Source organism: Pimephales promelas, chromosome 18 (genome assembly GCF_988280905.1).
Source record: "Pimephales promelas chromosome 18, fPimPro1.hap1.1, whole genome shotgun sequence".
NCBI classification, from domain to species: domain Eukaryota; kingdom Metazoa; phylum Chordata; class Actinopteri; order Cypriniformes; family Leuciscidae; genus Pimephales; species Pimephales promelas.
In genome coordinates, this window is record NC_142786.1 from 6955570 (window position 1) to 6979383 (window position 23814).

General features: G+C 39.1%; 2 protein-coding genes across 2 annotated transcripts; both read left to right on the top strand.

Annotated features, from left to right (window-relative positions):
• The first annotated feature begins 326 nt into the window (after positions 1–326).
• Positions 327–13186, top strand: scamp3 (secretory carrier membrane protein 3). Its single transcript, XM_039678873.2, has 9 exons — positions 327–786; positions 1856–1939; positions 2176–2283; positions 3697–3823; positions 4781–4909; positions 9282–9450; positions 9540–9641; positions 9782–9914; positions 11622–13186. Exons 1-9 carry the CDS (start codon positions 733–735, stop codon positions 11769–11771), a joined length of 1056 nt encoding a protein of 351 aa, XP_039534807.1. The 5' UTR covers positions 327–732; the 3' UTR covers positions 11772–13186.
• Positions 13187–13393: 207 nt separating this feature from the next.
• Positions 13394–23015, top strand: rnf115b (ring finger protein 115b). Its single transcript, XM_039678507.2, has 9 exons — positions 13394–13498; positions 16249–16307; positions 16450–16516; positions 16694–16926; positions 17915–17983; positions 18244–18316; positions 18519–18612; positions 19915–20030; positions 20732–23015. The coding sequence occupies exons 1-9, from the start codon at positions 13421–13423 to the stop codon at positions 20861–20863; spliced, it is 921 nt and encodes a 306-aa protein (XP_039534441.2). The 5' UTR covers positions 13394–13420; the 3' UTR covers positions 20864–23015.
• The last annotated feature ends 799 nt before the right edge of the window (positions 23016–23814 follow it).

Below are 23814 nucleotides of genomic sequence, written 5' to 3' on the forward strand. Positions count from 1 at the left end.
CTTTTAGCCGTCATGTCACACAGATATTTCCTCGATTCGCTTCTGTCGTGGTTGCCATGTCCGCTTAATATAAGCGACTTTTGCTGCTGCTGCGTATTTATTTTTATATAAAAAGGGACATAACGACCGGTTTATTTCCAGAATTTATGTGAAATATTTTTTATGAATTTTCTGTTGTTGTAAATTTAAGTGGTTTTCAAAAATACATTATTTAGTTTGTTTAATCCCCGGAACGGAAAAGGGTCGCTTATTGCTTTGTTTTTCCAAATTGGCAGTCTTATTTCTCTTGTGCAACCTGGCAACATCCATGTCATGTGATAAACACATTTCCTGTACACTTGCGCTAATAACGTTACAGCCAGCAGTGATGCCAGAGTGAAATTGAAACAAATAGCGTCGCTCGTAAAATCCAACAATAAATAAGTAAATAAATAAAAATACCAAAGAAGAAGACCATAAACCACTTCAAAGAAGAACAAGATATGTTATTGATTTGAAACGGACACCTTGTAATGTCTGTTGGTTACCTTAGCTGGTTGGTTGGTTAGTGAATCGTGATTTGTTTTGGTTAAATTGCGTTATAATAATAATAAGCTGTTTATTAAACTATATTAACTTCTTCCTGTAACTATCCGTTACACCACACTGTTCTGTTTTGTACTTGGTCATCACGGTTAAGTTTATCGTCTTTTTACATCTTGGCAAGATTAAATTAGCCAAATCAGCACCAGGATGTCAAAATACACCACATTTCCTAATTCAGCCGATGATCATAATCCATTTCAGGTAAGATATTGTTTACGTTTTTGGAACTGTACATTGGAAAACTGATGGTGTTTTTGTTCTCATTCGGGGCCTTTATTTGTGTGGTACTGTACGTCTTGTGATGCTGTCGTAAGACTCAACGGTCATCAGACCGATCATATTAAATTACATGATAATGTTATTGTATAACGTTAGTTGATCCCAATGTTCCATGATTTGTGTCGTTGCATTCTGGTCTTAATTTATTTGACCTGCTAGTTGTAGGGAACTTGTTGCTATAAATAAAACTTGTTGGATAAATTAAGGGTACATTTACACGACAATGATGACTAAAACGCTATATTATCGTAATGCTGGCAGACCAGAAGCTAGGGATGTCCCTTGGTAAATAAACACTGCAACCCTATAACTCTTTTTTTTATTAGACATGAAAGACATTACATAAAATATTTACAGCTATGACAAGACATCCAAAAAGATAACAACTGAAAAGATTTAATTTACAATACAAGAGAAAATAGAAAAGAGGAAGAGAAAAATACTTATAAGTAGTTTTTAAGGAAAGATGGATGCATATAAAGTAAAATTTCCAAGTTACTTCAACTCTTTAGCAAATAAAATAGTATCTTTAAATTTTTTGTTGTCAATACATTTGGAGAGACTAATTGCAAATTAAAATCATCCATAAAGATCTTAAAACGTTTATGGACATGAAATTGTCCACATGGAAATATAGATAATAATTTTTTAGTCTGTGAATAAGTACAGTTTATATTTGTAAGGTCAACAGGTTTTTAGATCAAGAGAAACCAATTCAACCATTTGTGTCATAATTATTTAACGGCAGTCTTAAGTTATTGCTTATTGGTTACTTGCATTTTATCAGAAGGATTTCATGTCTTTTTGTGTTTTGAAGGTCAGTTCCCTAGCATATGAAGTGATATAAGTGCAAGATCGTGAGCTTACAGTGCCAGTTCCTAGGCCACCTCAAGCTTGTTTTAAAAATGCATTTTTGTGGTATCTGCCCACCATCTAGTATCTACCACTTTCACTAAATGAATTGAAAAGTTAGTTTTTTCTGTGTTTGCAGGATCCATCAGTGACGCAGCACAGCAGTAACACTGGCTATGCCACACTGGACCTCTACAACCCATTTGACAACAACACAACAGCGGTAAATATGTCCGTCGTCACAGGTGGTGAGCAGCCTGCGCTACATAGCAAACATAGCCTTTAATTATTAATACAGCACATGATGGGAGTACAATGGTGAAAAAAAACAGCGTTTCATTTCAACTTCGGTTACCTGCAAGAGAACTTTTTGCCTGCATTATCATGATAGCTTATTTTAGTTGGATTTATTTTCAGCTGATATTAATTGTTTTGAATTTTTTGTTTTGGGTAATGAAGCCTCCACCTCCCTATGAAGCCACATCTCCTGCAGCACCTCCTGTCCAAACGCCTCCCAGCAGGACCACACCCACTGAGCCCAGGAATTATGGATCCAATGGAACACAGGTGAAGATTCAGTCTGTTACTTGTCACTCAACAGATTCTGTGTCCCAAATCACCTCCTATTCCCCATTACTCTACTGATTTAGTCCACTGAAGGAGTTAATGAAAGCAAGAGAGTGAATTCAAACAATGAGTGTGCCAGAAGGGCTGCAGCTTTTGCATGGTTTTTGCTGTTTAATAACCATTTGAAATGTAGCAACGAAAAGATTTATTTTGAACTCTGTATTGGAAACTAGCATACATAAACCGTAATTAAACAATCTAATGATCAATTAAAATGCAATTTATACCAGTATGATATTACGCTGTAGCCACATTGGACCAGTGGTTTGGAAAATGGATGGATAGATGATTGAGCTGCGGGTGCAGTCTTATGGTCAGATGCGGGAATTCTTTTGTGCATTATGGGTATTCTCAAGCCAATGGGCATACATCAGTTGTACACTTGTTATAGGGCTGCATTGTGGGATTGAATGAGTGCACTCAGTTTCAGACACCACTACAAATGGCTGTCCCCTTGAATAGTTCACTATTTAAGGATATGGGGTGATTTCGGACTCAGCCAGAATTTCAACTAAATTAGTCATATTTGTTGACAAAGGTGCATAAACTGGATTTACTATGATTGCTTGAAATGTGACGGTATACATTTTTATATCATGATAATAGAGTGACGTCAAAACCCGTAAGACTAATTCGCCACTTTATAAGTGGCGTTGTTTTTTTTTAATTGCGAGTAAAATAAGGTCTGCTGTATACATGACCTGATGATACTTGAACATTTTGCTCTACAACGTAAATTACACACACTTATATCCAAAATGTGAATTTTTAAGGTGTTTTTTTTAAAACATATCTTTCTTATAAGTACACTGTATATGGTTTTTACCAGTTGATTGAAAATGATTCTTAAAATGCAATCTCAAAATTGAAATAATTTGTAATAAGGAATTATTCATGGTATTTTGAAAGTGTATTATCAACGTTGTGATAGATCTTATTATCACATATCGGCACATTTACTAGTAAATACATTTACTGCATGTACTGCATAACTTACATTTAAAAATATATTAAAATACAAAAGTTATGTTTAAATTGTAAACATATTTAATGACATTACTGTATTTTTGTAAATACAGCTTTAGTTACCCTGAACTTTTGAATTACAGTGTGCATTTTACTGATTATTAACTAACTAAAAGTTCATACTGTTGTGGAATAGTAAGTATAATTTGCATATGACCAAATTTCATATTAATTTCAGATGTTTCCTGTTAAATAAAACAGATGACCATATATAAATGAACATCTTTACTGTGCATATTTACCATAATACTGTGCTAAAATGCTTATTAATGCGGTAGTGACAGAAAACACTAATGCATTGCATAACTTAATCTCTCTCTCTCTCAGTCTCAGTCTGCAGTAAATGCCACCACAGCAGATCTGTTGAGGAAGCAGGAGGAACTAGAAAGAAAAGCAAAGGAACTGGAGAGAAGAGAGAGAGAGCTGGATGCCCATGCACTTGGGTCTGGAGCGTGTGAGTGAAGGATGAAGGGAAAAATATTTTCGTTTATGCTTTTGCGAGGGGAATTCAATTTAAATGAAACATGCTCCCTCCCCCTTGACTCTTGCTTGCAATTCTTTCTGCTGGCATCACACGTATTGGTGGCAGTTTGTGATTAGTTTTGCCATTCATAACCTGTTGAATAAAATAGGAATCATAACACCTAAGCAATCACATAGGAATGACCTGACAACCATCCACAACATCCTAGCATAGTGGTTTTACTTGTGCAACCACCAGTTTCTGGTCAAAGAAATTAAAAATCAAAGTTTCTTGATTTTGTCAAAGTTTAATAGACAGAAGATCGCGTAGGTTTTTGAATCGAGATCAGTATTTTAAAGATGAATTGTACAGGTCTATTGTCTATCTCTCTCTCAGCATATGACTATGAGTAGCGCGAGGGCTTTTCAGTGCTTTCGGTCTCACGTCTCTTCCACGCGTCCACTTGGGATATTATTACGTCACTCAACACTCACAGATAACACATTTTATCCTCTGTTGGAACTAAAGTGACTTCTGTAGTAACGTCTGTCAACCTCATCTATAAGCAAGGACAAAAATAAAGCAGTTTAATTTGAATTAATTGCGATTCTGTAATACATTTTTTTTAAATCGATTTTAAAATTGCCCTAATCGATGGGCATAAAACCAGGAGTGTATTTTAAGAATAAGAACTGAAGTGATTATTTAGATGGACTTCTGAAATTGTTAGTGAGGGTTATGGAGGTGCAGAGATGGATGAGACCTGAATGAGGGACAATTAATGAGGATGGGACAAGAAACGAAACGGTTAAAAGGTGGCATTTTTCAAAGGAGTGAGATTTAGACCTTGGCAGTAATGAACAGGACATGCATGCTGGAGTGATGCTAGCTAGCGGATGTGATTGATGAATGGGGAAATGAATCTCTTTCTGTGTTCTTCTCCATCAGCTCGTCTGAATAATTGGCCTCCATTGCCCTCCTTCTGTCCAGTGAAACCTTGTTTCTATCAGGACATTAATCTGGACATCAGCCAAAGGTTTCAGCGCACTGTCACCACCTTGTACTACTACTGGATGTGTAAGTTTGCTCAGTTTAGTATGTCTTGTCTTTTAAAGTGTGCGGATGGTTCAGGTTTGTATTATTATCCTTAGTAAATAATTCAGTTATGAATTAAAGGAGTAGTTCATTTTAAAAATGAACTCACCCCCATTGTCACGGTGCGGGTTCAGGCAGAAGGACAGGCTGAGTCCAAAACTCGATAAACTGACATTTAATTCCAAAAATACAGGCAGGAAGACAGGGTACAGAGCGTAACATTCAACATTGACCGACAAGGACAGAATGAAACAGAGGAAACTAAATACACAGAGGAATCAGGGTTGATTGGGGTGAACACAGGTGAAAATGATCATGACAGGACGAGGAACAGGTGGCTGATTGGGGAAGTGAGTCCGGGAGAGGAACAAAAGGATCCGGGGAAGTGTGGTGCAGATGACGGGACCAAACAGGTGAGGACGACAGACTGTGACATTACTCCCCCCTCCCGGAAGGCGTGGCCTCACGCCATAACATCAATGGGGAGGGGGGGGTGGGCACCCTGGAGGCTGTGAGGGCGTCGTCAGGAGGAGACAGCCCCCCAGGGCGGAGCAGGATGAGGGCAAGGCCAGGGCGGAGCAGGCTGAGGGCGTGGCCAGGGCGGAGCAGACTGAGGGCGTGGCCAGGGCGGAGCAGGCTGAGGGCGTCCCCAGGGCAAAGCAGGCTGAGGGCGTGGCCAGGGCGGAGCAGGCTGAGGGCGAGACCAGGGCGGAGCAGGCTGAGGGTGAGACCAGGGCGGAGCAGGCTGAGGGCGAGACCAGGGCGGAGTCGATGGAGGGCGAGACCAGGGCGGAGCAGATGGAGGGAGGACCCCTGGTGGAGCCGATGGTAGTGGGGCTGACAACACCAGGGGGCCGACTGATAGGGGCGGAGCGGATGGGAGAGGAGACCAGGGTGCAGCAGAGGGACAGATGACATATGGTGCTGAGGAGGGACCGAGGGACCATGGTGACACCGCAGGCTCAGGTGACGGAAGTGACGACAGGGGCACAGAGGGACACGGTGAGGTCAGAGGGAGTGAGGGCTGACGGGTGACTGGAGGGAGTGAGGAGTCCGACAGAACTGGGGGGGTGACATGACGGGGCGGAGCCAGAGGAAGGAAGTCCCAAGGTGAAGGGAGGATGACGAGGAAGCGTAGGGAATCTGGAGGGACGAGGGAGCCTGGCCGAGCTGGTGGACTGTGGGACCATGGAGGAGCTGAGGGAGGTAGGAGCCACGGGGGAGCCAATGGGACCGGGGGCCGAGGAAGTGTCCAAATGGAGGAGGTGTGAGGCGAAGACCGGGGATCCAAGGACCAGGCTGGGTCAGGGGAGCTGGAGGGCAGGAGAGCAGAGGGAGGACAGATGAGAGGAGGCGGGAGAGGGAGGCTGGGTGGGATCCTGGTCTCGGGCTCTGGCTGGACGGTCTCGGGCTCTGGCTCTGGCTGGACGGTCTCGGGCTCTGGCTCTGGCTGGACGGTCTCGGGCTCTGGCTCTGGCTGGACGGTCTCGGGCTCTGGCTCTGGCTGGACGGTCTCGGGCTCTGGCTCTGGCTGGACGGTCTCGGGCTCTGGCTCTGGCTGGACGGTCTCGGGCTCTGGCTCTGGCTGGACGGTCTCGGGCTCTGGCTCTGGCTGGACGGTCTCGGGCTCTGGCTCTGGCTGGACGGTCTCGGGCTCTGGCTCTGGCTGGACGGTCTCGGGCTCTGGCTCTGGCTGGACGGTCTCGGGCTCTGGCTCTGGCTGGACGGTCTCGGGCTCTGGCTCTGGCTGGACGGTCTCGGGCTCTGGCTCTGGCTGGACGGTCTCGGGCTCTGGCTCTGGCTGGACGGTCTCGGGCTCTGGCTCTGGCTGGACGGTCTCGGGCTCTGGCTCTGGCTGGACGGTCTCGGGCTCTGGCTCTGGCTGGACGGTCTCGGGCTCTGGCTCTGGCTGGACGGTCTCGGGCTCTGGCTCTGGCTGGACGGTCTCGGGCTCTGGCTGGACGGTCTCGGGCTCTGGCTGGACGGTCTCGGGCTCTGGCTGGACGGTCTCGGGCTCTGGCTGGACGGTCTCGGGCTCTGGCTGGACGGTCTCGGGCTCTGGCTGGACGGTCTCGGGCTCTGGCTGGACGGTCTCGGGCTCTGGCTGGACGGTCTCGGGCTCTGGCTGGACGGTCTCGGGCTCTGGCTGGACGGTCTCGGGCGCAGGCTGGACGGTCTCGGGCGCAGGCTGGACGGTCTCGGGCGCAGGCTGGACGGTCTCGGGCGCAGGCTGGACGGTCTCGGGCGCAGGCTGGACGGTCTCGGGCGCAGGCTGGACGGTCTCCGGCGCTGGCTGGACGGTCTCCGGCGCTGGCTGGACGGTCTCTGGGGCTGGCTGGACGGTCTCTTGGGCTGGCTGGACGGTCTCTGGGGCTGGCTGGACGGGGCTGGACGGAACCAGCGAAGAGCTCTCGGGCTCGGCGAGGCTGGGCGGAACCAGCGGAGAGGAGAGCTCGAGCTTTGGAGGGGTGCTGGTGACTTCCTCCACCGTGAATGGAGACTCACAGCACACCAGCACCCACTCCACACAGGCGGCGAAATCATCTGGACCGTTCCCTGGGAGGCGTGCCCGGGACCGCTCGCTGAGGCTGGCGATGTAGAACTCACTCAGCGAGCGGTCAGAATAGTGAGTGAGGCACGCCAACTCCAGAAAATCCCTAGTATGGGATTCCAGGGAACGGTCTTCTTGATCAAGGCAGAGAAGAGCCACGGCGGGAATGTCCATTTTTTCTTCTTCTTTTTTCTTTTGGGTCGGTCAATCTGTCACGGTGCGGGTTCAGGCAGAAGGACAGGCTGAGTCCAAAACTCGATAAACTGACATTTAATTCCAAAAATACAGGCAGGAAGACAGGGTACAGAGCGTAACATTCAACATTGACCGACAAGGACAGAATGAAACAGAGGAAACTAAATACACAGAGGAATCAGGGTTGATTGGGGTGAACACAGGTGAAAATGATCATGACAGGACGAGGAACAGGTGGCTGATTGGGGAAGTGAGTCCGGGAGAGGAACAAAAGGATCCGGGGAAGTGTGGTGCAGATGACGGGACCAAACAGGTGAGGACGACAGACTGTGACACCCATGTCATCCAAGATGTCCACGTCTTAGAAATTAGGTTTTTGGTGAAAACATTCCAGGATTTTTGTCCATATAATGGACTTCACTGGGTACCAAACGGTTCAAGGTCCAAATAAGAGTTTCAGTGCAGCTTCAAAGGGCTTTAAACGACACCAGACGAGGAATAAGGGTCTTTTCTAGCGAAATGATCGCTCATTTCAAAAATAAATAAAAAAGTTTAAGGTTTATAAGCACAAATGCTCGCCTTGCTCTGTTCTGTGATGCTTATTCGTGACTCTCCTGTTCAAACTCGTTCATCTAAATGAACAAATATTTTTTTCGAGTCATTTGGTTGGTTCATTTAACGAACGAAATGACTCAAAAAGATTTGTTCATTTTGATGAACGAGTTCGAACAGGAGACCTTGACCTTGAACCGTTTGGTACCCAGTGAAGTCCATCCTGGAATGTTTTCATCAAAAACCTTAAATTCTTTTCGACTGAAGAAAGAAAGACGTGGACATCTTGGATGACATGGGGGTGAGTAAATTATCAGCAAAAGTTTTTTTAAAAGTGAACTACTCCTTTAAGTGGTAGTGATTGACCGATATATTAGGCAGGCTGATAATTCGACCGGTATTTGGCCATTTTCTGTTTTAAAATACGTTTTAGTAAATATTGGGTAAAATAAATGTTTATTTAAAGGGATAGTTCACCCAAAATGCATTATATTAACTCAAAACTCATAATAAAGGGCGACTTCAACATGTAAAGAGTCACGAGTATGTGATACTTTTTGTAATGTTTCTAGGCTACAGTTTCATTTATTCATTTCATTCATAAATTGTCCCCTGGGAAAATGTTTACAGAATTATTGTTGTGATGTAAGGTTTAATTGCATATTGTGTTATTGTATCATTATTACGTTTCCCATGAATATAGCATTTAATGCTATATTCATCACTGCAAAAAAAGGTTTTAAAGGTGCTATGTGTAAATAAAGTTTATTACTAATATTAATATAATGCTGATATGGCAAACAAACAAATAAATACATGCATACATATCCTGTTCCAGATCTCTATGATTTCTGAAGTCATATGGCAGATAAAATTTTCAAATTTGGTTGAATTATGCCTGTAGTTACTTATAAATTTGTAACTATTCATTAAATAGTGTTATGTATCACATACCAGCAGTTGCTCTTTAGTCATCCCTATTATAGGAATATTGGTCAACTACTATTCCAGTGTGTTACTTTACTTACTTTGTACTTCTCTTTCTCTTTTTTTTAGTCACAGCATGCACTTTATTCTTTAACCTCATCTCCTGTTTGGCTATGTTCTGTGGCCAACCCAGTAATGTTTCGGCACCGGTTGGCTTCGGTTTTGCCATCCTTTGGTTTCTCCTCTTCACCCCCTGCTCCTTCGTCTGTTGGTACAGGCCTGTGTACAAAGCCTTCAGGTATAAACACAAACTCAGCGTTTGGAATTGATGTCTCATCCAAACATCATGGATCAGTCATTGTGCACTTCTCTCCTCTTTCTCAACAGGAGTGACAGTTCCTTCAACTTCTTCGCCTTTTTCTTTGTCTTCTTCGCCCAACTGGTGCTTTATGTTATCATGGCTATCGGTATCCCTGGCTGGGGCTTCAGGTGAGCGTGATGAAAGATTTTTTGCTAACCTACTTATTGACTTTTCAGTTAGCGGTAATTGTGTTATTCCATTCATAAATTTGGCCAATGGCTTGTTACACTTTAAACTTCTCTCTTTCTCTCCCGTTTGTTTGTTTTAGTGGGTGGATCGTGAGTTTAGCCGCTCTTAGTGACAACACCAACAAAAATGGCAAGGCAGTGGGTGCGATCATGCTGATCAGTTCTGTGCTCTTAACCGCTCAGGCGACCATGGGAGTCATTTTGCTCAAGAGGGTAAATCACATCTCCACTAACAGCAACAAATGGACCTTTACACATCCATTAACAGTCAAATTAGGGATATAATCCTAAATATAAAATGAAAACCATACTAAATATTCAAATTCATCCTATGGTGAAGCTGTCTATTCCTCTACGGCAGCTTGTCCACAGTTATTTCAGGGTTTAATGACAAAAATAGTGTTTAATGAATTCTGAAGGATCATGTGACACTGAAGACTGGAGTAATGATGCTGAAAATTCAGCTTGCCTTCCAGTGTAAGTAACGCGTTACAGTAACGTAACTACTTTTTCGGGAAAAAAGTAGTGTAACGCGCTACTACTGAAAATTTGGTAACGAAACGTAGTTCCCTTTCCAATTCGGCGAAACGTTACTTTTTCCTGGGACAGATTTGCCAGCAATCTCCGTCATTTGACAGATTTGATGGCGATCACCATCTCCATAGTGAACGCCTACAGAGAGAAACGCACATTTTCTGCGTTTTTCGCATCTGTAGCAAGCAGTTTAAATGGTGTTTTGAAAATTCAGAGCCACCGAATCACGAATACGAAACGCATACGAAAATTTCGGGCTCAGTGTGCAATGGCCTTTACTCATGCTGTTCACTTTTCATAATCTCAACATAGATGTAAAAAAATAATATTTTAACAAATGTGCTTATTTAATGACTACAAGAAGGCCTAGACTCTCTATTGGTACAAATTGCTGCACATTCAATTTAATTCTGAATCTTGCACAAATAAGTTGAAAGGCATTTGTTTATGTAGTAAAACATATCTGCAACATTTATCAAGTTCACGAATAATTGTGCGTGCATTTATTAATCATTTTGATACTAAAATCATAAAAAGTCGGCTATACGATGTACATAAAAAATCAGATGAGCCCAGAATATGAACGCAACATGTTTAATTACACGTTAAGCATTGTAATTCCTCCCATTTCTATTCCTCCCATAGAAAACCATTATAAGAATGCTTAATTTGGCTAAATGCAAATTAGAATATACCCTTATTATGTCAAAATAACAAGATAAGTTTTCATTTACTTCACCATGCGGTTCAGGACTTCCATAGATTACAGCCTTAATATAATTGCTTCCAGAAATTATTTTTGGGGGTGCTAACGGGGAGCTTTGGTCTTTCTTGGGGGCTTTCATTCTAGCCCCTCCCTAGCGTAGCCCATGCATATTCCAATCCAATAAAGGGCATTTCTTCATAAATATTCAAAATTTTGTTAAATGCATTATACATTTATGGCATTATTTATGGCATTATGTATAGTAGAACTTTATGTAAGCCTACTCATTTAGGAACAGATATTGGGTTCTGCCTAAAGTCAAGCACCATAAAAGTAACAAACAACGTAAAAAGTTACTTTCCATATGGGGTAACTAAGTAAAGTGACGGATTACTTTTTTTTAAGAAGTAACAAGTAACGAGTTGCACTACTTTTTAAAAGTAACTTCCCCAACACTGTTGCCTTCACATGAATAAATTACATTTTGAATTATATTTAAAAAAGGAAAAAAACATATCTTGCAGAATTACTGTTTTTCCTGTCATTTTGATTAAAATAAATGCAGCCTTTGTGAGCATAAGAGACCAATGCAAAATTTTGAACAGAGGTGTATGTAGAATTTTAATTCATAATACATATTGATCTGTTTAAAGATGATTTCTTGCATATTCTTCCATCAGGTTCATTCTATGTACAGGCAGACTGAAGCGAGCTTTGAGAAGGCCCAGGCCGAGTTTGCCACCGGTGTGCTTTCCAATCAGGCAGTGCGCCAGGCAGCCACCAACGCCACCGTTTCTGCTGCACAGGGCGCCTTCACTGCACCTCGGTAGAGACCTGGATGAAAAAAGAGATAAGGTTGATGAACCTGATTGGTTACGCTGCCATGAGACAAAGTGACTTATTCTAGCACCCATAGGCATTGCTGAATTGCAAACCAACACAGTTACCCTAGACCCCTCTTGCATGCATGTCATAATGATAGTAATGCTACGTTGGATTTCTTTTTCTCTTTGTCGGTCTTGCTGAGCATCAGGCCGTTAGTTCAGACATGCAAAAAGGATCTAGGTGTTGATGTGAAATTATAGTTTATATGAATGCTCTCTATGAGGATCTACAGTATGATCAACTAATACTTTAATTTGTCTTATTTCAATTTATTATGCTAGAAAAGTCACTATAATATTTTGTTGAGACCATAACAATACCCAAGACCTCACGTTTTGGCTTACAATTCTCGCATATTTGCTAGGGCTGCATCCAAAATAGTCCAAATCGCATCCAAAATAATTTTACATAATATATGTGAGTGCACTGTGTATAATTATTTTGTATACATATAAATACTCACACAATATTTATATTTATATATAATATAAATTATATATAAATCTATATACAGTATATACACGAAAATCTCTTAAAAATATACAAGCATGTGTGTGTATTTATATATATATATAATAATTATACATACACAGTGCACCCACATATATTTTGTAAACACAAACTATTATTTTGGATGCAATTAATCGCGATTAATCGTTTGACAGCCCTAATATTTACAGCACATCTCTAAAGCTTGCCAAGTGTAAGGTTCAGCAGCCTTGCAGATTCACGAAAGATGTGCCACATTCTGCCTTTGCTTTTTCTTTGACATCTTCCTTTCTGTGTAAATAGCTGTACATGTTAAGGAAAGGGATCATTTCATTGCTCTAGAATTGAGGTTACTTATAAACCTGTGACGTTTACCTTGCCAAAAGTTTTTTTTTTTTTTTTTTTACCGAATCAGAGGATTCTCAAATCTTATTTTAGAGATGTATTATTTACTTTATTAGTCTATTGGTGGATGGAACCTTATTTAAGAAAAAGCATGTTTTGATGCAGCTTACATCAAAAGTATGTAACTCTTTGCATTGATACACGACTAATGCTTTATTGTCATGGGTTAAGGCAGGCGATTTGTGCTTTGGAATACAGAATCGAACTAGAGACCTTGACATAAAACTTAAATGTTCATATCAGAATGTGGTAGCAGAGATTGGTGTGGTTATCTGTGGCCAAAATTGTTGTGTTGCTTTTGTGATTTGTAACTTCCTCTTTTTGTAATTTCAACCTAATGTTTTGTCTAACACAACTGTATATGCCTAAATGAAAGTATTGGTTTTTACTGTTATTGTGTTGCTGCTGCTGTATGTCACTGTGTTATGTTTTATTAAAGTTCATGAATATGCATCTTATACTTGGATTTTACGGTCTGGTTGCCATCATTCTTTAAAATATCCTCTTTTGTGTGAAGAGAGAAACTCATACAGGCTTGGAATAAAATGTGGGTGAGTAAGTAATGACAAAATTTTCATTTTTGGGTGAACTATTATAAGGCACTCGTTTCATTGATTGGTCCGACGCGTCACCTTGACAACCGACGCTCCTTTGTAAATGTGTCGCGTAACGTCATAGTTCTAAGCTATATTGAGTAAAGATGGCGGAGGCTTCTGCTGCCCCACGACACCGGTTCTTCTGTCATTTCTGTAAAGCTGAAATCGATCCCAGACTACCGGTGAGTACACAGCAACAGTTCATTAACTAGGATTTATCTGCGTTTGGTGGTTTGCTCACTCCGTATTAGCCTCAACGCAATCGAAGTTTTCATTCTTACATTTATAGCTTATAAGTTGTAACATACAGTATCGCTACTTTATATTTATTATATATTCTTATATAGTTCACGCGCATTAGTATATAACTGGGGATGTCTTTCATGTTAACTGGGGACTAAACGTTATAAGGAATTTGTGATGAGTGCCATGGTTGCAAGGGATTCGGTATCCTAGTTTGGGAGTTACTCTGATGCCAAATTTAGCACAGACTCGATCCTCTGCAATCACGCAGAAACATGCAGTGCATTTATTGGCATGAGATGGATGTAACATATCTTTTTGGTAAACAAGTTGAGACGCTATTAAATTACCCTGGCATACATTCATACAAGGGTCAACTATATAAGTTTAATGAAGGTAATAAAAGTGAAAAGAACTACTCTCAGGACAAATATATATTTTTCATAAATATTAGTTTGGGGCAAGTTGTCACATTTATACAGTAGGGTTATCACACGTCTTTTAAAACAATACAGTATTTGTTGACCACAACACGTGTTTGGTATTTCAGCACTGATTTATTTAAGGTTTTTGTTCTGTTTTAATTTAGATTAAAGCCTTTTTAATGGGAAATTTCATTACGACAACTTGCCTGGTAGTCATTATTGTTAGCTATTGGGGTATGTTACACAAAAGGTTAATGTGTGTTCAATTAGCTGTATTTTTCCATGGTCAATAACAATGGAAATGTTCAATAGCCATTTGAAGTCAAGACCATGGTAGGCTACAATAAATAAATCCACTCTGAGAATTATTATTCACTACAGTAAAAAGTGAGACAACTATTTTATTTTTACATTTTATTTTACACTAAATGTTAGATCGGGACAAGCTGTCCAGTGTTTTAATAGGCTACAATACGGCATTTGCTGACAGCAACACTTGTAACTCCTGTAACAGGCTGTTTAATTCAAGTTCCATTGAAGCAACTTGTCTAATAAAGTACTGTCAACTATTGGGGTATGTTGTCAATGTCACAAAAGGTAAATGTGTGTTCAATGAATCAATTTATTTTTTATGGGCAACAACAATGGGAATGTTCAATAGCTTTTTGAGGTCAAAACTACAGTAAAATAAACTAAAAAGTTAAGTTTGTCAAGACAAACATTAATGTTTGCTTGACAAAGCCTTGTTTGATATTTTTGAAAGTTTGATTGATTCGTGTTGCTCGAAAGTTTTATCACGTTGCATGTCTTGGTATGTGTCTACTGCCTAGCATGTTTTAGGTCATCGTTAACATTTTTTATTTAGTTGCTAACATGATATTGCATTTTGCTCACGCTTCTAGAATGTTTTTGTGTTTTTTTTAACATGATTTAAATTGTTGCCAGCATGTTTTAACATTATTTTACAATTTACAAGTATTTTCCTATTCCTAACATGTTTTAACCCCACTGCAACCTTTCAGTTTCTCTCTTGAATCTAACATGGAAGTAACTTAAACTGCAATTCATCGACTGGCCACCAGAGAAAGGCTCCAAAAGAGAGTCATTACCAAAGACCCCCCCATGGGTCCAAACTTTACAGCAAAGTGCCCAACTTTACAGCAGAAAAAAAAAATGTACACCCTGGTTCAAAAAGTGGTTTTTGGTCTCTATTCTGTTGCTAATTTTCCCCTTCATGATACCTAAGGGGGGTGAATTTTTTTACAACTCATCTGTTTCTGTGTAATTAAGGGCATGGCCACTTAGGTGGATTGCCACTGCTATCACTAGCTGTTTGTCTGCTGTCCGTTAGCCCACCCAAACCTACGGGTGATGCCATGGACACTACGTCCCTATTTATTTTTTACAGTCTATGGCATTAGCGCATTGCTAGAATGATTTAGTACGTTGCTAGCTTGATCCTAGCATGTTTTTGGATTTTTCTAACATGATTTGACATAATTTTACATTATGCTAGTATGATCTTCTAAGCATATTTAACCATTGCTAGGATGATTTAGCATGTTGCTTACATGAGCCTAGCATTGTTAGCATTTTAATAACAAGTTTAGCACATTGCTAGCATGTTGTAGTACGTTTCTAGCATGTTTAACATGTTGCTAGCATGTTTTAGCATGTTGCTAACATTAGTGTTTTACATGTATTATTACACTTTGTATGCAAACCTCTATGAGCCACATTTACTAACAGTTTGCACCAGAGCAAATACTCTTTTGACGTTTAAAAACTACTGTCAGGATTTCCTAAAGACGTGCAGTGAAAACTTTGCACTGAAAAGGTGTGGACAGTTATTTCAGCTGACCTTATATTGCATATGCTTTTGTAGGAGTTTCCTTGACGGACGCAAAATTTATGGGAGGAGAATGTTTAAATAAATCACGCAACACAATTTACTAAGGATTGCGCTAGTCAGTTTACTGCTATCTGCACTATTATTTAACACTGCCCAAAAAGCATGTCTTAAACCAGAGACTAATTCACGCTGCTCTTGGTAGATTGCATTGGGCATTATGGAAATGATCCGGCTGTGTTTGTGTTCTTTAATGTGGTCTTTGTCAGTAAATCACCCGCAGAACTTTCCCCTTCCATTTGCGCTTTTATGGGATTGCACTTTCATGCTAATTTGCCCTGTTTAGTAACCTAAAAGTCAACATCTGAATTCAGAAGTCATTTGTTTGGAACTGATGTAAATTACATTTGAACAGGAATATGTTTGTCCCAGATGTGAATCTGGCTTCATTGAAGAGGTGTCCGAGACCTCCAGGTGAGTTTCGCATTTATGCCACTGTGTAATTGCATGTATCTCAGTTTATTATACGTAAAATATCCTGTTTATGTCTAATAGGAATCATTTGTCTTTTAATTATGATGTTTGTCATTTTCAATGAGTAAAACATGCTTATCAGTCTTCTTCAGAGTCGTGATGGCAGTGATGGGGCTGGTAGTGATGACATGGCTTCACAGTTTGCTGAGGTAAACTATAAAATTATATATATATATATATATATATATATATATATATATATATATATACACAGTATACCCTCCTTTGACTCAGAATGACTTTGCTGGTGCAGAGGAAATAATTCTTTAATGGGGTCAGTCATAGTTTTGTTTCTCTATGAGTCTTTTGTCTTTTCCTTTGATTAGCTGTGGCAGCTGCTCTTCATGGAACGTTCTGCGCTCCTATCCGACCCCACGGTCACAGACGCGTCCCGCAGCCGCTCTGGGGTCGAGGCAGCAGTTGGTGATCCTGCCTCTGGGACTGCGGGACCTGTAGCTTTAGAGGAGTCTTTGTCAGACTGCACAGAGCCTGCGCTCCACCCTCAACAAAACAGCCAGGAGCGAAACTCTAGACTGGATCAGGGACAGGCTGTGGAGGGGTGTGTAGTGACACTTGTTACAGCTGCTGTCTTCTAGGAGTTGAGTTCTACAAGACGGAATATATAATAATCTGTTCTTGGTCAAGTTTAGCATTCAGTTTGAACATGCAAATGTTTTATACATAAATATATTCGCTTTTTTTTTTCTTTTGCACAGAGAGGATTTGTTGATTTGCACAGTTGCAACATTTATAATATATTTACTATATCCATGTTTCTTTTACTTGGCTCTGGGATTTGACTTGACTAATCTGGAGTATTGTTTACTAATTAAATCCATCATGTTTTAACCTATATACACAAAAACACTATTTTAAATCAATCTAGTTTCAAGTACCATGGCTATTTTTAACACCTATTTGATGCAAAATTAATCTAAAATATTCCATTATTATTATTTAATAATTCACCATAGATCATGGTTTCGACATTAACAATTGGAAATTATTATAGTCGATTATGAGAAGACACAAGAGGAACTAAAAAATACAGGCTAGTTATGAACAGAATACAAACAGATGTGATTGGTAATGAATGTCCATGGTAACATTGTGGCGGGAAAATAGAACAAAGGGAAACATGTGACTGAAGAGAAACAAACTAAAAGTCCTTGAAAACGAAATTAAACTAAACTAAATTGATAATAGTTAAGAAACATTTCTTAAGCACCAAATCAGTATATTAGAATGATTTCTGAAGATGAACATTCACCCTTGACATCACAGGAATAAATGACAATTTAAAATAAATCAAAATAGAAAACAGTTTAATCTGATTAATAAGAATTTATTAATGTGTCTAGAACTCTAAAGACTGGAATTTTTTTTGTAAAGATTTTTTTTTTAAATAGACACCCATGTCTCCATTCAATTTCTGCTTTTGTGGATTTTTCTTCTTTTTTTTTACTATTTTAAAGACTGATATTCTGAGATTATAAACTTTAACTCTTTCTTTTTAAATGCAACAAAACTGTCTTTGTTTCTTTAAGGATTGTCCAGCAGTTCTTGGCTGGTTTGTTTTCCAGTTCTGACAGTGCAGGTTCCCAACCCTCCTCATGGTATGTGTATGTGCTTTACTACATGTGATTGTTAAGTGGAATATGTTCCTGAAATAACATTCCTGTAAACCAATCAATTCATCAGATTTCAGGTTTGGCTGGGCTTAAACAATATTCGTATCAACCATTCACCTTTGTTTGTGTGACAGCACTGTTGTTCCAGGACCAACAAAACATATTCATGTTCCCCTTTGTCCTACAAATGCATTTATTACTATATGTGAAGACGATATCTACAGATCTATCCAATGTTTTCTCAGGTCTAGCATGCTACACTCTAACCCTGAAGATTATGCTTGGGGACAAGGAGGTTTAGATGTGATCATCACACAGGTTAGTCACACTGTCATGGGTGACATCATCTAATGATATGACTCATCATGTCCTCAACCTTTTTGCACTCAGTCACATTAGTCTTCGCAGTATTTTGCCTGTTGCCACTTAAATTTGTCCCCAAGCTAGAGTCAAGAAGATTTTATTTGACCAAAATTAAAGAAGCATTAGAAATATTCTGTTTTTTTCTGTTCTCTTCCAGTTGCTTGGTCAGTCTGAAAATACCGGCCCCCCTCCTGCCGAGAAGGAGATGATCTCATCTCTCCCCACTGTTAGCATCTCCTCCGAACAGGCTGGTAAGTTCCCATAATCCTCTGAGTCACCATGCACACACTTCACTTTAAGTGCTGTAAAGCAAAACAAGGCTGTTCACACACTTCTGGTCACCTCCAGGAAGTGTTTTTCTTGCTTTTCCTGGCAGTCTATTGTATTGAGTATGATAAATTTAAGAGGGTGAATTGGAAAGTGTTAAAATAAGAGGAATCTCTATGATTCTGACAGCGGTGCATTGTGTATTTGCCATTCATGTCAAATGTTTCCAGAGACTCACATTTCCCCCCCTCAAATTATTGATTGCTGAGCTACAAATTTGTTCATTCAGTGACACATTTTTAAAACATCCCAGATGACAGGTAACGTTCTGGCTAGGTTCTCTCAAAAATATAAACAAACGCTCTTCCAGTAACATTTATAGAATGTTTGTTCAAAGTCATCTAGTCTTTAATAACGTTCTCGAAATTTTAGCACATAAATGTTATTTAAAAGCCGTTCATCAAACTTTTTTCTGAAATGTTTTACTTTGTCTAACTTGTCTGTTGCTACTGTTCAGAGAACATTCAGAAATAATATTTTCATAACTTAATGGGAACATACGGTAAGTAACGGTTCTCATAATGTTTACATAATTATAAAATGGAATGTTCCCTTTACATACGTTTGAATAACCAAGAAAAAACATTGAACATTCAGAAAAAATGTTTTCATAACTTAAAGTGTCCCTATTATGCTATTTTAAAGTTTCCTAATTTTGTTTTGGAAGTTTACAATAGAAAACGTACAAATAAACAAATCTACAATAGGTTTACTTCTATCCAAGGTAAAAAAAAACTAGGGCTGTGCAAAAGTTAATTGTGATGAATCGCATCCAAAATAAAAGTCTGTGTTTACATAATATATTTGTGTGTGCTGTATATAATTATTTTGTATATATAAATACCTATGCATGCATGGGATCATGCTGAAAATGGTTTATTTGAAGATTGAGTCTCTCTAAACCTCTTCTTTCCACAAGCCTGATTGGTCAGACGGCCCAGTCTCTTGTTATTGGTCTACTGCCTGACGACTCATTTCGGCAGTTCAGAATTTATTCTTTATTTTAGGAGTGAACTTTGAGTTTTGAAACTTTGCAGACATTTTACATTTACAAACAGCTATATTTCACTCCGCATGAAAGGTTATATTAGAAAAATTATAATAGTGGCTCTTTAATGGGAACATACTGTACATATTTTGTAAACTGGGATGCAGCACTTCACAATTGCTTTTTCCGTTTTTCTTTTATGTTCATCCATGTATATTTTTCTCTGTCTCTCTCACAGCATGCCGGCTGGAATGCCCCGTGTGTAGAGAGGAATACTCTGTTGGGGAATCTGTCCGACAGCTGCCCTGTCTGCACTACTTTCACAGCAACTGTATTGTGCCCTGGCTTCAACTGGTATGAGTCTCATAAAACAACCTTAGCGCTGGGTCTTCTGTCATCAGACTCAAGTTTATGAAACCAAAACATAATCTTAATTTAGTTCTGCCTGCTTGTCGTAAATAGTGGTGGCCATGTGTAATTGTTGGTTATACAAGCAAAAATGTTTGGAAGGACCTCTAGTGGTGGACTTGGAAAAACAGCCTTACTCTAATTGACTAATAATCAAAGTTTGTAGAGGTGGTCAGTCATGACGTCAATTTGTAGACCAACCCGGAGTCTAATTCACCCTCGGGAATTTCCACTTGGTTTTTTTTAAATGTCAGTTTTCAAATTTATGAGCACAATAAACATTGTGGTTAACATTACTTGAAGAGACTCACATTTTTTCTCTACAACATTACATCCAGTCATACCACAAACATGAATTTTTGAGGTGACAGGTTTGAAATGTGCTCAGACGTTAATGATATTTGAAAACTAGGTCATGGAATGCTAAATTATGTGGTAAAATAACATATGCTACCGTTTAAAAAGTCTCTAATGCTCATCAAGGCTGCTTTTATTTGATCAAAAATTCAGTAAAGCAGTACTATTGTGAAATATTATTACAATTTAGTGATAGTGACCACAATCTTTTGAACGGTAGCGTATGAGAAAAATTAAACGGAAAAGAAATGACTCTTCTGTCCTAATTTTGTGCTGTTTTGTGTTAATAGCATGACACCTGCCCTGTTTGCCGGAAAAGTCTGGATGGTGAAGACTGGGGTTCCCAGCCACAGACAGGACCTCCTGGGCCAATCCCCTCACCGGCGAATGTAGAGGAACGTAGCACCTTTGAGACTGTTTAACCTCCTTTTCCTTCCTTGATTAGTTTGATCAATCCAGGACAAGGAGAAGCACCATAGCCATGTGCATCAGTGCTTCTTGGAGACTCTAAAAAGACCTTCCAGTCAAGTGCCTTCTATTTCGAGAGACATTTTTAATTCAGACAACCCTGTTTAAAACAATATATGTTTGATAAGCATCTATATCTGTTCATTTTGTTTTTATAAGGTTTGTGAACTAAAATCCCATGAGCAACCTGAGCAAACGCATTTCAACTTTGACTTCAGTTTTGATAATTCCAGGTTGGGATAAACAGTCTCTTCGGTGGGCCCGCAGGACTGGAGCTCACAACCGCTGAGATAGATGATACAGATGCCTCAGGGGATATGGTTCAAGTTGCATAATGCATATTTAATGGCATGGCACACGTTTACCCTATAGCTTCTTCAGAGCTCTCGTTTCAATAATCACAAAGAAGTCGGCGCACAGTTCACTTTCCCTTACCTGTCAATGGATGACATCTGTTTCACACATGCTTTCTCTCTCATAGAGGCATCATAAACACGAAGATTTAAGATACCTGCTGAAGTTTTGCGCTGTCAAACGTTTAGTCTGCTCTACGTGTTTTGGATTGATAGTTTACGCTTCTGTTTTGTGTTGTTGTTGATTTACATTAGTTTTTTTGTGTAGGTTTTGGGCTTTTTGAAGATAGATTTGAAAAAAAAAGTACTTAGTGTATATCTTGAAGCTGTTCCTTTGGGTGCTTTTGTCCTCATTCTCAGGGTTCCTTGACTTTCTGCTCCATATTTTGATATTGAGGTACAGTCCCATATATAAGAATGTTCACTTCACAATATGGCCTTTGAACATTTTGAATGTCATTCGATCTCAAACGTGAACGTTAAATGTTTACAAGAAAAATAATGCATGAACTCGAAAAAAAAGGCATATCACTTTTATAAGCCAACCTATTACATGTTGCACTCTCAAAGCAAATAAATAAAATAATTTATTACAAGTTTTGTGTGTTTAAGACTACATAGGGTTTTCATGGTTAATAGCTTGAGTTCAGGGTGGCTGATGATATATTATAAATAATTCAACCTAATGATGGGAAAAACAATGTTAATATTTATTTTACATAATATTTAGTAATCTCAAATATTTAAGCCTAGTATTGGATTGAAGACTCATTGTAGAATTGTGATTAATAATCATATTATGATATACCAAATACCACCAATAATAATTCCATAAATTAATCATAATTGTGAGTTGTGTTTAGTTTTACATACACCTTTCTAAGGTTTGGGGTCTGTGATTTTTTTAATTACTTTTTTTCTAGCAAGGATGCATTAAATTGATTGAAAGTGACAGTAAAAACATTTATAATGTTATAAAAAAATATATATTTCAATTAAATGCTGTTCTTTTGATCATTTTATGAATCACAATAATATAAAATAAAGAGTTTCAACATTTATGATAATAAGAAATGTTTCTTGAGCAGCAAATCAGCATATTAGAATAGATTATTGACTGGATTAATGATGCTGAAAGTTCAGCTTTGCCAACACGGGAAATAAATGATAATTTAGAAATAGAAAACATTTTTAAATTGTAATAGTATTTCACAAGATTACTGTTTTTACTGTATTTTTTTTTTATCAAATAAAAGGCATTCTCAGCCTTGGTGAGCATATAAGAGACTTCTTTCAAAAACACAAAAAATCCTACCGACCTCATGGTGTGTTTGCATCCTTTGAGAGGCAGATATGCTTTTCAAAATTGATCTGTCATTTAGATTTTGTATGAGGAGAAAGCTTCTGAACATAGCTTCCTAATTAATTTATGTTATTAATATTTGACACGTCCTCATGCCATGCAGTCAGTCAGATTAATTATCTCATTTGCAGCTTGAAAAATCCCACATCAAATTAGTTACAAAACAGGAACAGTTTCACTTGAACTATGAATTTTGATTTCCATTTGTTTTACCAAGGCCATTTCTGTATGATTGGTAGAGATAAATGAGACACATGACTTCATATTTCTTCATGGACCAGTCCCCACAATGATAATCCTTTGACATTATAATAAGACACTCGGCACTTGTGTAAATGCAGTCACTCAGATCAATGTAAAAAAACATTTGCACAACTGAATATTTCACCATCCCACCTCCTCCAAGCTTGATTCAAAAGTTCAAAGGGAGTTTGTGTCAAATAAATGAAATAAAGGTCAAATAAAAATGCAGATTTCAGTGGTCATTGTTTCTTAATTGCGAATTATGCCCACTTGTGCTGTTACACAACTCCACAGCTAATATCCACTGACATGACATGACACAACAGGATCCAGAAATGGCTATAATTGATGCCCTTTTCGCAATAGTTGTTGGGATTTTGATTAAACTCAGTGGCTGCATCTGAAATCGCATATTTCCCTATAAAGGTGAAAAACAGAATGCGACGAAAGAAACATGTCCGAATTCACAGTAGGCCTACTCATAAAAGAGCAGGCAAAAAGCCACCCGATGACCTACTACTTCCGGCTAGATTCTGAAGTGTGCATACGATGGACACTTTTCAATCCCATGAGGCCACAGGAGAGGATTTATGAATGGCAGTGAAGCAACATAACTGGTCACAATGACATGGTGTAGCTACATCCAGATTACACTCATACTACACATATTCATACTATATAGAACTTATTACTAAGTTATTACTTATTCACAATGTGTACCTACTCAAGAAAGTATGCGATTGGACGCAGCCCTGAATTTCTTCAACTAAAAAGATTTAATTTCAGTAGCCCTTTCTGTAGTGTGTTTTGTGAGTCATTGAATAATTTACTGAACTGACCTGTTAAAAAAAGTCATTTAACTGAAAGTCATAATTATTATTAATTAATTTGTCTTTAAATATCACTTGAATCACTTTCAGGTGATAGCCTAAACAATCTAACAATG